General features: G+C 46.2%; 2 protein-coding genes across 3 annotated transcripts in view; both read left to right on the top strand.

Annotated features, from left to right (window-relative positions):
• GABRP (gamma-aminobutyric acid type A receptor subunit pi) overlaps positions 1-8,093 on the top strand; it is a 20,401-nt gene extending 12,308 nt beyond the window's left edge. The window contains exons 6-8 of one of the 2 annotated variants that reach the window (XR_015807057.1): positions 133-507; positions 3,911-4,006; positions 4,913-8,093. Coding sequence is in view for 1 of the 2 variants with exons in the window: in XM_088173996.1 (XP_088030122.1) it covers positions 133-444 (312 nt within the window). In the remaining variant the exon portion in view is untranslated. Of the gene's footprint in view, positions 1-132; positions 2,055-3,910; positions 4,007-4,912 lie in introns of those variants that run through there. The other variant, XM_088173996.1, reaches the window with a different exon arrangement.
• Positions 7,624-16,004, top strand: LOC106861504 (kazal-type serine protease inhibitor domain-containing protein 1-like). Its single transcript, XM_014889920.2, has 4 exons — positions 7,624-8,710; positions 13,304-13,464; positions 14,105-14,249; positions 15,540-16,004. Exons 1-4 carry the CDS (start codon positions 8,254-8,256, stop codon positions 15,683-15,685), a joined length of 909 nt encoding a protein of 302 aa, XP_014745406.1. The 5' UTR covers positions 7,624-8,253; the 3' UTR covers positions 15,686-16,004.

The following is a 16,004-nucleotide window of genomic DNA, read 5'->3' as shown; positions in this document are numbered from 1 at the left end:
GTCCCACAGTGTTCTCTGGGGATTGTGGGAGTGAGTTGTTCAAGGGCTCTGCTTTAGTGTGAGAAATTAAATTAAATTAATTCTCCTCTGCAGGAGAAGACTGACCTTAAAACTGTGCACTCTTGTTCCTAGGGGCCTGCAAATGACCTGACTGAAGAAATGGAAGAAGTTAACATCACCAACATCCTCAATTCCATCACCAGCTATAAACAGAAAATCAGCTTCACAAGCATTGAGATTTCCAGCGATAATGTTAACTGCAGTGACTTGACCATGAAAAGTCACGAGAAAATCAAATGTGTCCTGAGAAACAAAATGCACAGGATTATTGGTTATTTCACAATTCAGAACCCTGGCAATGTGGACCACTACTCCAAATTGCTTTTCCCTTTGTTTTTCATGGTGATCAATGTATTTTATTGGACTTATTATCTATATTTTTAGTGGAAATTAGTTGCTTCTGTCTTCTAATTCAGCAGGAGAGGAATTGTGCCAGTGGGCATCCAGGTACCTAACCTCAGTGAATTCAATGTGGACAAAAAGCTTCCTTGTGTTTCCTGAGCAGCAGCAGGAGTGTGTGAGGTTTGCATTTATCAGCACTGACTCTGACAGCAGCTCTTCAGCTCAGTGCCTGTGCTGGGCTCTTCTGCTCGTGCCTGCATTTCATTCCACACCTCACCTGGCTGGGATGGGTGTGCAGGACTGCACTGGCAGCTGCACAGCTCTGCAGGTGGCAGAATTATTTTGGTGGCTTGGAGCGGGTTGGAGCCTTCAAGCTGAGATGTCCCAGAGGATGGATGGGGTGATGCCTGTTATCCTTTGTTTGCCAGGGAGAACAGAGGGGCTGTGATTGCTGCCTCAATCGCTGCTCTGTTGCACTGGGAGCCCTGGGGCAGCAGCAGGAGCTCGGTGCAGTGCAGCACAGGGGGCTGCAGTGCCAGGACAGGGATTGATGCTGCAGTGGTGCCTCGCTGCCTTTCACACCTGTCACTCCCTGAGGAAAGCCTCACCTGCTGAACTTCTCCATCCCCCACACACGTGGAGGGTTGTTGTTTGTAGAGCTGCATTTTCTCAGAGATGTGGGAATATGAAATAGAGGCAGAAAAATCATTTTGTAACCCGTCTCTTCTACTCTTCCTGCTGTACTGCAGTTGAACAGGTTCTACCACTTTCCATGGCTTCCTCACTAATTATTTTCTGTCCTGGAGACTGTTTCCTTCAACCCTCATTGCTACAGGCAGCTCTGTCTCCTTGCACATAAGCACAAGTGGCCCATTTGTCATCCCCTCCTTTACCTGGCTGTGCTGCTGGGTGAAAAATGTGTGTGGGTTGGACTAGGCGAGTCTAAATCACCTTTCACTCTCTGTTTTGGGCTGAAACACTGATATTTTTTTGAGAAAAATCGTATTCTAAGTGGGCTCTGGAAACTGCCCAAAGTGAGCTTTGTTTATCTTGCAGGAGCCAGAGTTTTCTTTCATAGATAAATGAAACGTGGCTGCAGAGCTACATTAAAGAACCAAAGGCCATTTGGTGCTGTGCAGCTTAAGAGTACTGGGAGTCTTTATTTGCTGGTTGTAAAATGAACGTTTTATGGCAGATTCTCCCACCCCAGCACCTTTTTTTGGTCTGTGCTGGTTTCAGCACTGAGGGGGCAATGCTGCAGGAATGTGGGCAGAGCTGGAATTGCCTGCAGTGGCTCCACTCAGCACAGTGCTGGCTGGGGAGGCCTCTCAGTCTGTAGCTTATGTCACAGTGTTTGCTAAAGGATCTCTTCCTGGGGGCTCCTAGACAAGGTGAGCAGAGCACAGGAAACTATAGATTTTTTACTTTAATAACTTTTTATTGAACCACTTCACCACGCTGTACTGTGAGGGATCTAACCCACATATTCATAAATCATTGCTTTTACTAAGAGCAGCACAGGAAGACAGAGGGGAGCAGCTGACAGTGGCAAGTGGATAAACACAAACTCCAGTAATGAAGTGTTGGCTTGTATATACTGGCATTTGAAGTCCATTCCATTAAATGTAATAAAGTGAATGTTTGTGATATGAGCACAACCCCTCAGAGAGATTCTCTACTACAAAAAAAGAAATCATTCTCTTTTCTGTATTGGTTTCTTTCTTTAAAACCCAACTAAAGTTCCCTAATGTGTTTTACTCTAGCTGCCAAATATTAATGTTAACAAAAGGAATTTCTTTGTACAAACCCTCCAAGATGATGGAGTCCAGCTGTTCCCCAAGCCCTGCCAAGGCCACATCCACAGGGCTTTTAAATCCCTCCAGGGATGGGCACTGACTGCTGCCCTGGGCAGTCTGTTCCAATGCCACCACCCTTCCAGTGAGGGAATGTTCCCTAAAATCCACCCTGAGCCCCCCTGGCCCAGCCTGAGGCCGTTCCCTCTCCTCCTGTCCCTGTTCCCTGTTCCCAGATCCCAAATCCCCCCGGCTGTCCCCTCCTGTCAGGGAGTTGTGCAGAGCCACAAGGGCCCCCTTGAGCCTCCTTTTCTCCAGGCTGAGCCCCTTCCCAGCTCCCTCAGGGATTCTTCAGCCCCTTCCCAGCTCCTCAGCTGCTCCTCTTGTGCTATAGAACCTTTCCAGAAGGGCCTTTTCCCACCTGACAATTCCCTGATTCCAGCTGCTCTCAGGTTTGCTTTCATTAGCCCCAGCTTTAGTTGCAGCCTCGCTGCCCTGGCGTGGCTCAGGGGTGAATCCTCTTTCCCTCAAGACACAGGAGCAGTTTATGTTTATCCAGTTTATCCAGTGCAGCAGAGATGAGGTGAGAGAATGTTGCTTGTATCACAACCTGGTTTCTGGTTGCTTTCCCAGAGGAGGACTGGGGTAGAATATCTGAGCATTCACTGTCATGGAGAACACTCGGTATTGCTGTGACAGAAAGCAGGGGCAGCTGAAGGAACATCCCCCAAATTTCCTCTCCGTGCCTGATTTCCTGGTAGTTTTTACTAATGTAACTTTCCATTATAAAGTTTCCATGGCTTTGGAAAATATTAACTTTGCTCCATAGACAGACAGGCCCTACAGTTCTAGCTGGAATATCCTAAAGATTTAGTTCCCAGTAATAATAGGGCTAAACCACAGCACTGCCAGAGGCAAAAACTATATTATTTGAAATGAAACTTCTCATAAATATCCAGCTATGAAGTAATTCAGCTGCTCTTATATAAACTGGACAAGGCAAACTGTCCTATCCATCACCATTAAGATTGCCAAGAAAAATTACTCTGTATTCATTGTCTGCAGGTCTTGGGGCTCTCCCTTCCCGTTAGACTTTCCCACTGTGGTTTCCCCTCTGAGGAGCTTTGCTGTTCCAGGGTGTTTGCAGCACCAGGGTCAGCTTTGGGCTTCAGCAGGGCAGGGGGACAGGCACCCAGAGCAGGCAGAGCTGTCCCTGCTGCTCACTCTGCCAGCTAACAGCACCCTGAGCTGATCCACCATGGCTCTTGCTCCTGGACTGCAGCACCTGGTGGGAGGGTACAGGAAAAGGGTTTAGAGGAGCAGGCTGGATTTGCCAGGCTGGAAACGTGGGCAGGGCACATGGGTGAAATGTCCTCCTGGTATTTTCTGTGAAAGTCTCCTCACTGCAACTCTCCCCTCTCGAGAGAAGGACTTCAGAGAGGAGCCTGATGAACAACCACTGATGTTTCCAGCACCACCTTTCTGTTCTGGGATGAGAGGCTCAGGTGTTTCTGGATAAGATGGCAGAGCTGTCAGAAATTTAGTCTACTTGAAGGACAGCAGAGACTCAGAAGAGGCTTGAAAAGAACCCTTAATATATCTGTCCCCTTGGAAAGAAATAACTAGTGGGAAAAGGAATCAGTAAGCCTGTATTGAATCAAACCCAGCATTTGGTACCAGCACAGGGTTATCAGGCACCTCTTTTGTCTTTTCAGGTTAAAATTTGGATGTCTGCAGAGAGCAGCAATGAATATGCTGAAATACATAACAGGAGAAATGTACAGTGAGCCACTGTTGGAGACAGGTGCAAGGTGAGTCACCAAAAGTCTGGTCAAAGCCTTTCATGGACAGGTCAGCTTACAGCTAGGGGACACACATTAATTTGGATTTTTTTTTTTTTTTTTAATTATACGTGAAACATTAAAAAAATGAACCTCCATTTTAACCTACAAAGAAAATAATTAAAATGTTATTAAAATATGCAAAATTTATAATTTTATTATACAATTACAGTCTTATAGTCTAATAGCCCCTCTGTATTTTGCATATTAGTGAACAATTGCTTTCTTAAAGCTCACAGCAGAATCATTTACTTGATGCTGGAGAATAAGTTAATTATGGATCTTCTGCTTTTGATTAATGGATTTAATAATCATGTTACAGTAGGATTAACTTATAGTGCATGTGCTGCCAGCACTAATGATGAGATTCATGAAAGCAGTGTCAGCACCCAGGCCTGGAGATCCCAGTCAGCACTGCTGGGAGGAACCAGCACATGGCATCAGTCCCCCCCTTTTGCCACTTTCTTCAACAAAATTAACAACTGCTCCCAGCTGAGCCAGGCAGACTGAAGCTCACTCTGGGTGCTGTGGGGGAACAGTTTTCCTAGGGTACAGCAGCAGGTCATGCACATACCCCCTGGGCACAGCCACCTGTAGCCTGCTACAACCCAGGACAGCAGGCTGAACTTTCTGCAATGCTTCTTTTGGGAAGATAATAGAAATCTAAAATTCCTTGGATAGAAACACACTGAGTCAGCCAAGGTTTCCTGTTGCTGAAGAACCTCCAGTGTAGCCTAAGAAACTGAGCACTCAAGTTCCTAAACTTGACTCTGGATGTTCAAGGAGAGGACCCATTGCAGGGCAGAGAAGGCAGAAGGAACACATGGAAGTTGTTTTTTTTTTTTTTTTTTTATATTCTGTTGTTATTCCTCACAGGACTCCTGGGCATGTCTGCATAAGAACCAAGTCTGCAAGTCTGGCAGGAGCTGCATTGAGAAACCTTCACTTAATTAAAACTCACGTTGGGACAAATAAAAACAGAATAAAGAGCCAAACCATATTTTGTCTGAAGGAGCAGTACCTCAAAAATCACAGCAACAGGATTTCAAGCTGCATCAGCCACGCACCTTATGACACAAAGCAGAACTGTGTGGTACAGAGCAGAGGCTCAGGAACAGCCCTGGGCAGCTTTGCCATCCCCTCCCTGCCCACCAGCCAAGCCCAGTTCCCACAGGAAGGTGCCACAACTCCCTGCACTGATCGTGCCACGTGGAAATACTGGGGGAAAGCCAGGAAAATTGCTGCACAGCCAGCACAGCCCTTCCTGCTGAGAGCAGGGCCCGTGAACGCTGCTCCACCTCCCTGGTCAGGACTGGATTCTCCAAGGGGTCACTTCCCACCTGGTGGCTCCCCATCCTTGCAGCCCCTGGGGCTGCCAGCACAGGGCACGGCACTGGGCACAGGGCACTCTTTGTTTCTTTGTTTCTTTGTTTGTTTGTCCTGCAGCTCCAGCACTGACATTCATCCACTGCTGCTTGTGTTTCCTTCTGGGAGATATTTAGGATTAATTCAAGGTTTGTGCTGAAAATCAACACTTTTTCCTACCAAAGCAAACTTCAGGGACTAGAGACATCCTGAATAATGAATATTTTACTCCTGGAGCAGATGGGACTGAGCCTTTCCTGTGCCTCTTTGAACCCAGCTGTGCATCCTGCTCTCCTCCCTCCCCTGCTCTGCTCTGGCTGCCACTCATCCATCCCGAGTGGGGAGTTCTCCTCAGCTTGTCAGAGCTGGCTTGGTAATGAAAGACAGAGAGTGACCAGGCCATTTCTCCCTGTCACACCACAGTGCTTTAACCTCAATTTGTTCCAGGTGATCTCAGGAATCTGTGACCACATAACCCTCAGCTGCAGATCATCTGCCAGCTGTTTAAACAAGACTGCAGGCACTTCCATTCTTCATTTAGAGGCTGAATCCACCAAGAATCTGCATTGCATGAGTCAGGTAAATGCTAAAAATGCTTTCTAGGATATCTGTGATGGGTTTCCTCCATGCCAGCTCACAGCAGGTACTTCCTTGCAATAACCTCACTGTTTTACAGCCCTAAGAGCCCAGGTTTCCTGACAGATGCCAGACAAAGCTCGCCCTTCCCAGGGGTGGCTGCAGCCCCTTCCTGCTTTGGCTCCACTTTGCACATGTGGCTTCACCCCTGTAAGCATTCCTTTACTTCATATGAGCCTTACAAATCCCTGTTCTGTAGGTACTCATCCCCTACAGCTGTACAGACAGATAATGAAATACACTGTGATGAGTAGACCCTACAATGCAAAACTCAATGTCCCATTAGGACTTGATAAAGAAATGTGAAATAAAACACATCAAACGGGACAAAAGAATCAATTTCCCATTAAATTAAGTGGTTACATTTTTTTCTGGCTCTCAGTGTTAAAAGCATCAATTACACACATGATTTACTTGTTTACAGTCTGATTTGGAGTTCAAAGCAAAAAGGTGCACATATAGAATATGGATTATCCCAGTGATCAGAGGAAAAACCCAGTGCCCTTCAGGTGTCTCCAGGCTTTGAGAAGTGTTATCAGTGTAGGCTGGGGAAAATTGCATTTTGTGCTCTTCAGGAGAAGGAAGTGATTCTGAGCAGCCTGCTACTTTAACTCAATGGAAGAGGTAATCCCAAATGGTGCAGAAGGTATGGAGCTGAATTTGGGAAAAGCCATGGAAATGTTTGGGATGAAAAGTCAATATACAGCCTCAAAAGATTTGCCTTTGGGAATGCAGCCAGAGGATGCAAGGCTGGTACAACAAAATGAATCCTTCACTGAGCTTGTGCAAGCAGCTGCACACCATGAACAAAAAAAGAGGAGGAAAAGCTGCTTGTGGAAGATTTAGGAAAAGTAGGTACAAACATTACTTCTCTTTTATTTCAGCTTGTTAACAGAGTTTTATGTGTTTATCTTCAAACTGTGATGCACATGGGGTTATTTTAAGCTGACACCCAGGCAGTGTAGCTTTTGCAGGCAGTGATGATCCTTGACCCAAGGCACTGAGCCATGCTTGCTTCACTTCCACCTGGCCAGGCAGGGAGAGGAATTGCTGCTGAGCTGCACGTGGTCTGAACAATGGTAACAGCCTGTGGGCTCCAGACAAAACCTCATCTGAAAGGATGGGAGATTTCTGCCAGGAGACAGGGAGCATGTCTACATCCTGAGATGGAGAAAGAAGAGTGAAGAGCCTGGTGAGAAACGACACTGCAAAGCCATGTCCCTGAACTGGCAGCCATGTACACACAAAATGCACAGAAAGAAATCCAAGCTACCTCTTTCCCTTTCCTTCATAACCTGCAGTGTAAGCACATCTTAAGAAACTAAGGCAGAGAAGTGCTTTGAAAATTTGAGCACAGCACCGAAGACTTGAGCAGAATGTGCTCCTGAAGCTGTAGCAGTTGTGTTATATAATATAAATATAAATATAAAATTCCTCACGTGTGCCTGTGCTCTAAACCTTTGCACGTTGTTCTTCGAGCCGAACGTGGATCACTCATTTTGTGTTGCAAAGCACGGACACCCACAAACATTGGAAAGAAAATACATGGAGAGTCAACAATGGGTCCTTTAATGGTTACAGGCATCTTTCATCTTAAACCTGAAAGTCAGCTCCAGCTGCCTTGGATTGCCTCTTGCTTGTATAGAGCCTGTAAATAAAGTGTTAATTCAGAGCCCTAGCTGTGGTCAGGAATGGATCACCCCGGGCTTTTGGGTGCTACTTTGTACACGTTTATATTTTTGAGACCATCTATTTCATCTGATGGAGGGGAGGGGCACTCACAGCAGTGACTTTTTTCATTTTACTCTCCTTTACCCTGTTCCCCTTTCTACAATAGCTGCAATGTAATGTTTCAGTAGAGCAAGGCTTTGCAAATTTGGCTCAATGAGACACGGAGCAAACAGCTTTTCAGAGAGCTTCAACTCAGCTGTCAGAAGGGGCAGTTTGGTCTCTGTGCAAGCAGTACTCACATTCCAAACTGCATTAGAGAAAAGCTGCTGGGGTTTTATGCATTTTTATTATCAGTTCCAGATTACGAATCTGATACTCATTTTTTTCTCAAAGCCTGTCTTTGGAGTACATCTAATATTCTAAAACAAAACCAGGATTGTGATGTTTTTCTCTCACTAGCTTGCTCTTTTTTTTTTGGTTTACTTTTTTTTCCTCTCCCTGGCTTTACTCCAAGGACCTTTTCTGCTTTTTGTTACACTCTGGAGATGAAGCACCGGCTGGTTACAGCAGTGCTGGTAGCACTGGTTCAGGTGTCGCAGAGTTTCCCTGCCTTGTACCACCGAGGCTGGTGGAGGCTGCTGAGGGAAGGGGACAGCTGTGGGAAATGCGATTTGGCGCTGTGCTCCGAGCCCAAGGACTGCCCGGCGGGGACGGTGCCCGATCGCTGCGGCTGCTGCGCCGAGTGCGGCAACGCCGAGGGGCAGATCTGCGACTTGGACCAGGACAGCCACTTCTATGGGCACTGCGGGGATCACCTGGAGTGCAGGCTGGATGCTGATGAAGCAAGGTTTGGGGAAGTCCCTGAACCCCAGTGTGTGTGCAAATCTCAAGAGAGCATCTGTGGGCGTGATGGGAAAACCTACGAAAACATCTGTCAGTTCAACAAGGCTTATGCTGCGAAAAGAAACATCAGCATGAAACATAAAGGGCCATGTGAATCAGGTAATGTGCACAGAGGCACTTCCGAACTGAAAAAAGAGCTGATTCTTATCTTAGATGTGTTACTAGCTATTCTAGCCTAACTTCATTAAACTAACACTGTGTTTTTGTTACAATTAGCATTATTCTGTTATAATACTACTTTGTGTTAAACGTGTTTCAGCATCTGGTACTTAATCTTGTCTCTTGTAAGCCTCTGCATTAGACCAGTGGGATAAATCTCATGGTGACTAATAAGGCATCAATCTACAACCTGGGTCTGTTCTGAATAATCAGAATATGATAGCTATAATCAGAGTATGATTCTTTTTCTACAGAAGTTGTAGTTGGGAATGTGTAGTTGGGAATAGGCAAATGATTGTTATTGTTACAGGACTGACCTAATTTTAAAGTGGGCTAGTAAAGCAGATCTCATTTACATATATGTTTATATTTCCTGTGTATACATACACACACAGGTACATGTATGCATGTGTGTGTATATGTGTGCATCCTCCTGTGGGGATACGTGGTAAGCAGTGAAGCAGGGGCAATAGAAGAAGATTGGATTTAATTAACATCTCTGTTCTTTTTACCAAAAAGGTCCAAAATAATCCAATTCAGAATCATCATAAAATCTAGCTAACCCATGAAAGAGAAATCTGAATAGTAGAACAGAATCAAGCTGAAACAATTTCCCTAAAGGACTCTTAAAGTGCACAGTTGTCCCTGATGATTGTCAGTGCAAGGATTCTTAGGTGGGCGTGCAGGGGGCTCCTGCTCATAGGCTGCTCCCATTCTTTGCATTGCTACAAGTCATTACTCCTGGGCATCTTTCACTTGAGACACGACTATAAAATGAAAATGTGAAGAGGCTTTTCTTTGTTTCTAAATGAGAAATTGCTGTGGTTTTCTAAGTTAACCAAATATTTTCTCAAATGAAGTGAGTAGAAGAGGTCTGTGGGTCACAAATGGGGCACAATGGGGCAATCAGAAATTGCAGCTGTGGCACAGGACTGCATCCAGGAGTAACTCGGGTGTATTTCACCCACTTCTCTCTAGCAGTCTTGGACAGTACGCTGTGGTTTTATATTGAATGAAATGGATATTGAACACCTAGAAAAAGTGATAAACAGCTAATATCAGGCTTCTTTCCTCTTGCTCTAGCTGCAAGAGAAGGATCCATTGGAGAATCCTGTCTTTGCTATCAGGGTGTTAAGCTGGGAAACGAGGCTGAGGAAGGGGACGAGGCTCAGGAAGGGGACGAGGCTCAGGAAGGGGACGAGGCTCAGGAAGGGGACGTGCACGGCAGGCTGCAGTACAACTGCAAGCTGTTATCCCGGCAATGAGCGCTTGGTTGGGATTCAGCAGCCGCAGTTCTGCTGGCAAAACCCCCCAGCAAGATTTGGGCCAGAAGTGACGCTGCCTTGGCGAGCGCCGGTAACTGCAGCAGCAGCAGCTGCTCAGGCACACAGGATTAAAGCAGCGCTCCCTCTAATTAATTCAACAGAACGGGCCGCGTATAAGAGGCTTTTTAATTTGGAAGTATTACCACTTTTAATTGCTGGCCGCCCCCGAGGCGCATGGCGCTGCTGCTCCTGCGGCAGGAGAAGGATCTGGGCTGCTCTGCATCACCCAGCGCTTCCCACTGCTTCCCTGAAAATGGGGAATTCCAGGAATGCAGGGAATTATCCTCAGCGCTCAGCTTATTGAACTGCCTGCGGAAAGTTCACAGCCGTGTCACTGCTGAGCAGAGTTTAGTCAAGACAGGGGCTGTGCCCGGGCTGGGCAGAGCCGGGGAGCTGGGGCAGGGTCACAAATGCCCTTCACCTGTCCCTGAACTGGGACAGGGTCACAAATGCCCTTCACCTGTCCCCGAGCTGGGACAGGGTCACAAATGCCCTTCACCTGTCCCTGAACTGGGACAGGGTCACAAATGCCCTTCACCTGTCCCCGAGCTGGGGCAGGGTCACAAATGCCCTTCACCTGTCCCCGAGATGCCGCTCCCCACGCTGGCTCGGAGCTTTAGAGCCCGGGGATGCAGCAGGCACGGAGGGGATGCAGCAGGCACGGAGGGGATGCAGCAGGCACGGAGGGGATGCAGCAGGCACGGAGGGGATGCAGAGGGGATGCAGCAGGCACAGAGGGGATGCAGTTGGCACAGAGGGGATGCAGGAGGCACGGAGGAGATGAAGGGGGGATGCAGCAGGCACAGAGGGGATGCAGAGGGGATGAAGGAGGCACAGAGGGGATGCAGCAGGCACGGAGGGGCTCGGAGGGGTCGCCCCGGGCTCGGCTGTCCCGGGACCCCCCAGCCCAGCCCAGCCCAGCCCAGCCCAGCCCGGGCCGGGCCAGGGCAGCTGCAGACAAAAGGCAGCTGAGCCTGGCTCTGAGAGCAGCGAACGCTGCGGCACGGGCTGTCCTGACTGCAATTTGCATTCGAAACAAACACTGAGCACTGTGGGGTTCTGGTACCAAGCTATAAATATAACCTTCACTCGCTCAAAGTACTTTGTTTTGTTTTTCTCTCCTTCAAAGCATCTGCTGTTTCTTCTTGATGCCAAATGGACTAATTGTATACAGCAACAATGAATAAATAAGAAACAATAAACTCCTTTCATCAGAGGAGAACAGCCTTTCATCTTTTTTCTCTTGCCAGAAAAAAGGAGAAGAAAAAGGCCTAGCTCACTAAAGAAGCACGGAAAAATCCTTTCTTTTCCTGACAGCTAGTTTTAGTCAGTGTATCTCACCATTTACCAAGGTTACTAAGTGCATTGATTAGATGCAGATTCTCCACACCTAAACCATTCACATTCAGACATTTCTCGTTGATAATTTAACGAGCTGCCAGAACAATCCTGGAGCACTGGGCAGCGCTGGCCAGCTGCAATGTGGATTTGTGATTGAGAGCTTTGTGTCCTGCAGGCTCCAGATGTGTTCCAGGGGTGCTGGGGACAGTGACAGGGGCAGGAGCCAGAGCCTGGCCACAGTCAGGGCTGGCAGGGCGTCCACAGGACACCGGGGCTAACAGCACAGTGAAAATAGCAGGCAGCAGCTGCCTCTCTGGAGAGGTTTTTACACTCTGCCTCTGTGTGTGAACAATTTATAGAGCTCCTGTGAGCCAATGTAGACTTCAGGTTTCTTTTGTGCATTTTAGGCTTAACTCGCAGTGGATGTATCATTAAAAGGAGTGTGGTTTCAATTAATTTTAAGATTTTAAAGCATGCTTTAATATCAGACCCTCTGTGATCATTTCATAGACAAGAAATATTCTCGTCCAAGATATTCAGTTAATGATGATTTGAAGGAAGATTTTTGAACTAATAGATTCTGAATGCAGCATTCTCATGAAAGAACAAGCATTTAAGGATTTAAGTTTCCTAGTTTGAGAAACCTTACTCTTGAAGTGTAGCAAGATTGTTTAATGAGGCATTTATAAATGGGAAAATGGATAGTTTTCCGTATAATTTGTTTGCAATTAATTTTAATCATTACTTATTTAATATTTTCTGCACAGACACCAATCCTGAAAAATGTGTTAGAAATTGTTGCTAGAAACCATGGAACAGGCTGTTACAGTTTCAAATGCCGAATGGTGCACCTAGGTATTGATTCAAATATTGCAAGCAAAAATATATTAAGTATTTATTTAAGTTTCTATTTCCAAGCATCTGGTATGTGAAAACAATTAAATACAAGCCAAATTAACCCAGAAAATGCATTCCTTTTTGATCACTGGTCTGGAAATAGATAGAAAACAGGTTTTAGAAGGCAAAATATTTCTTGTTGTAGACAAATTAGGAAAAAAAAAAAAAAAAGAAAGAAAAAAGAAAAAGAATCAGTGCGGAGGCTCCGGCGATGCTCGAGCCCCGGGCTGGCTCCCTCTCGTGGCTGCCGGCAGCTTTTGCTTCGGGAAAAGGGAAAAAGGAGAATTCCGAGGCAGTCAGTGAACACTGGAGGGGGTGACAGTACCAGAAGGTAAGTGGAAATGTAACAGGTATAATAAGCATAACATGAAACCTTACAGAAATAACTGAATTTCAATCCCTTTCATTCCTAACACGAATATTGGATCGATAGCAATTGGGGATAAATGCAGAATGCATTAATAATGTAACTTGTCATTTCCATGGGTAACAGTGCTCAACAATGTTCAGCGACTTCAGGGCACTGGTGCACTCAGAAAAATCCAGCACCAGCAGCATTTTGGCTTTCAGCTAACCAGAGTGTAACACACTGAGAGCTGTTCACAGTCAAGGCCTCGGTGACTGCAGGATTCCCTGTGCTCTGCTCTGGAGCCAGCTGGGCTCCTGGTGGCTCTGCTGGGGACCAAGCCTGGCCACAACGCCAGCTCATGGGGCAAGTGAAAGCCACGGTGTCAGCCCGGGCTCCACGGTCACCTGCAGGCAGGAGCAGACCTGAATGAGCATTTCTGGAAAGCACAGGCACGAGGTTTCCTGAGCCCCCCAGGTTCTCACGTGGCTCTCCACAGGGTGTGAGAGCCCCAAGGCAAACACAGCCTGCTGGGATCCCGTGGGGCTGCGATTCACGTTCACGACCCTGCTGTGTTTGTGTGCTTTGTGCACTCTCCTAAGGCACCCTGTTGGTTCTTTGCAGCTCCTGTGATTTCTCTGCCACCCCGGGATGCCCAGAATTACACTGGCAATGATGTCATTTTTGGCTGTGAGGTGTCTGCCTATCCTATGCCACAGCTTGAATGGAAGAAAAAAGGGAATAAAATGTTTCTGCCAGGAGATGACACCCACGTCTCAGTTCAGGTAAAACTTGAATTCACCACTGGGAATAGGAGCAGGGTGGTTAATCTGTGAATTCCTCCTACAGAACACAATCCTGTTGTAATAAATAGATTCCCAGTAGGGGCCCTGTGCCTGTGCAAAGAATGATGATTTCTGTCAGTGCTTCAGCAGCCCCAGCAGAAGGAAGAACAGCCAGGCTGCTTTTGCTCCTTTGGGAGGCTTTAGTCCAAGGCAGTTGAAAGTGCCATGAAGTGTGAAAGTTCCCGTGGAATGTCATGGCAATCCATAAAACCTGGCTGCTGAGTGTCAGCTTGGTCAGGCTCCCTAAAATCCCCCCAGACCCACTCCCATCTCATGCCCGGCTGTGAAGCAGCAAATGGTGCTGGGACAAGGGGCAGGAGGAGCCCGGGGAAGAGGGGGAGGAAGAGGAGCAGGAATGTGAGCACCGTGCAGGGCAGGGAAAGAGCAGAGATGGGAAAGCACAAACTGCAGAGCAGCAGGAAGGTAAAACAAAGGCAGCAAGAATAAGCAGAATCAAAGCATGATGGCATTTAAGAAAAAGCAAAAGCTGTAATGATATTTAATCCATGCACAATTATTTTGAGAAATATCATGGTGTCTCCTAGCTACTTAATTTCAACCATTTCTTTCCTTCTCAAAGGCAAGAGGTGGGCCTCAGAAGTATGGTGTGACAGGCTGGCTGCAGATTCAAGGCCTCAAAAAATCAGATGAAGGCATTTATATCTGCCACACCAAAAACAAGCATGGTGTAACATACGCCTCTGCAAGACTGAAAGTCATTGATGGTAATTTTTTTTTTTGGATGTAAAAAATGTAAAGATGTATACAGGCAGGATGCAAAGGATGGGGTTGTTGGAATGCAAATGAAGTGTAGAAGAAATTACCCAAAGCTACCCATATTTTCACTCTTCTGTGTGCTTTTACTTTACTTTATCCCCTAATGGGTTTATATAGAAATATTTTGCTGCAAATTACACCAGCTTCCAGGAAACAGAAAGCTGTGGGTTGGAGCCATACAGCTGAGACACATTACTCCACTGCCTTTAGCCCAGAGAAGCCCTCTGACGTTAGCAGGACCCAGAACAACAGCTGGTGTAACTGAGGGAGTCTTGGAATCATGGCAGCTCTGCTTAGCTGTTTATTTTTCATCAAATTCAGAAGGAAACAGTTGTTTTTCCTTAATGAGAGTGGCTCCAAAGATGTAAGAAATAGCTTTGCTATTGATTTGCTTTGGGCCCAGCCCTGCAGAATAATAATCTTCCTCCACAGAGAACTGTTTTTCCTGGCAAATTCAGGATAAAAATGTATTGTCATATTTACATTGTCATATTTACCTCCTGGTCTGGGGGAGTTTGTCACTCTTCCAGTTTCTACAAGTGGCTTTCAAAGCTTTATTTTCTCTGGGAGTATTTGCAGATGCAGTGGAGCTGCAGAGGACTGATATCATAGTTTAGCAGCATTAGGAATTAAATGCATTTTCAACATGTCTCAGGCCAGGGAGATGCTGCCAGTGTGAGACAGGCTGAGCTGCTGGGGGAGAGGAGGGTCTGGGCAGATCCCTGAGCCCTTCCAGTCCCTAAGGGGGAGTACAAGGAGGGAGAAGGGCTTTTTATACAGACAGACAGTGGTTGGACAAGGGAGGATAGTCTTAAACTAAAATAGGAGAGATTTAGATTGGATTTTAGGAAGAAATTCTTTACTCAGAGCGTGGTGAAGCACTGACACGGGTTTTTCAAAGAAGCTGTGGCTGCCCCATCCCTGAAGTGTCCAAGGCCAGGCTGGACAGGGCTTGGAGCAGCCTTGGACAGTGGAACTGTCCCTGCCCATGGCAGGGGTGGAACCAGATGAGCTCTAAGATCCATTTCCAGCCAATCTATTCTGGGAGAACATGATTCTATGTAGAAATTTGCTCATGACCTGCAGTGCTATGAGGTCAAACCATCAGCTAAAACCCCTGTCCTTCTCATGATAACAAGGGTTCAGGAACTCTGAGCTTGCTGTACAAATCCAAACCCATACCTGCTCTGTGCTCCCATCTTCAAATGATTTAATCTGCCTTCAATTCCATCCTGCAGACCCATCTCCTGCATTTGCATTTACTGCTGGCAGCAGAAGTGCAAGCTACAGCATTGAATACGAGGAGTATTATGACAATTCTGATGAGGAAGATGATGAAGAATATGAATCTGGGGACTACGATAATGAAAGCAACTCTGAATAATAATTTTTATACATCTGTTGTCCAGATCCTTTCCCACTGTTATATTTACCAGTAGTGTCTGTTCTCTCTGATAACACACACTCACTTGTGTATCCACCTTCCTGAAATACAGCTTTGGATGAAGTGTACCATGCTACTCACCAGAAATAACAACAGTTGTTACACCATGTATTTAGACTCTTAAATAAAATCCTTCAACATGCACCTTTCTAATAAGTATGCCAAAGGGATCCAATTTTATATTAATTTTAAAATTGTCTTCTAATTTCTTTCACATATTCTAATTTGTCTAGTAAAAATGCCAATAGTTAAACAAAAA

Source organism: Sturnus vulgaris, chromosome 15 (assembly GCF_052056855.1).
Source record: "Sturnus vulgaris isolate bStuVul1 chromosome 15, bStuVul1.hap1, whole genome shotgun sequence".
NCBI classification, from domain to species: Eukaryota; Metazoa; Chordata; class Aves; order Passeriformes; family Sturnidae; genus Sturnus; species Sturnus vulgaris.
This window is presented reverse-complemented; position numbering and strand designations above follow the sequence as displayed.

Bases quoted from the DNA above. Each gene is read 5' to 3' on its own strand.
- LOC106861504 (XM_014889920.2), top strand. From the start codon at position 8,254: ATGAAGCACCGGCTGGTTACAGCAGTGCTGGTAGCACTGGTTCAGGTG. The intron at 8,711-13,303 runs GTAATGTGCACA...GGTTCTTTGCAG, and splicing joins TAAAGGGCCATGTGAATCAG to CTCCTGTGATTTCTCTGCCA. The intron at 13,465-14,104 runs GTAAAACTTGAA...TCCTTCTCAAAG, and splicing joins ACACCCACGTCTCAGTTCAG to GCAAGAGGTGGGCCTCAGAA.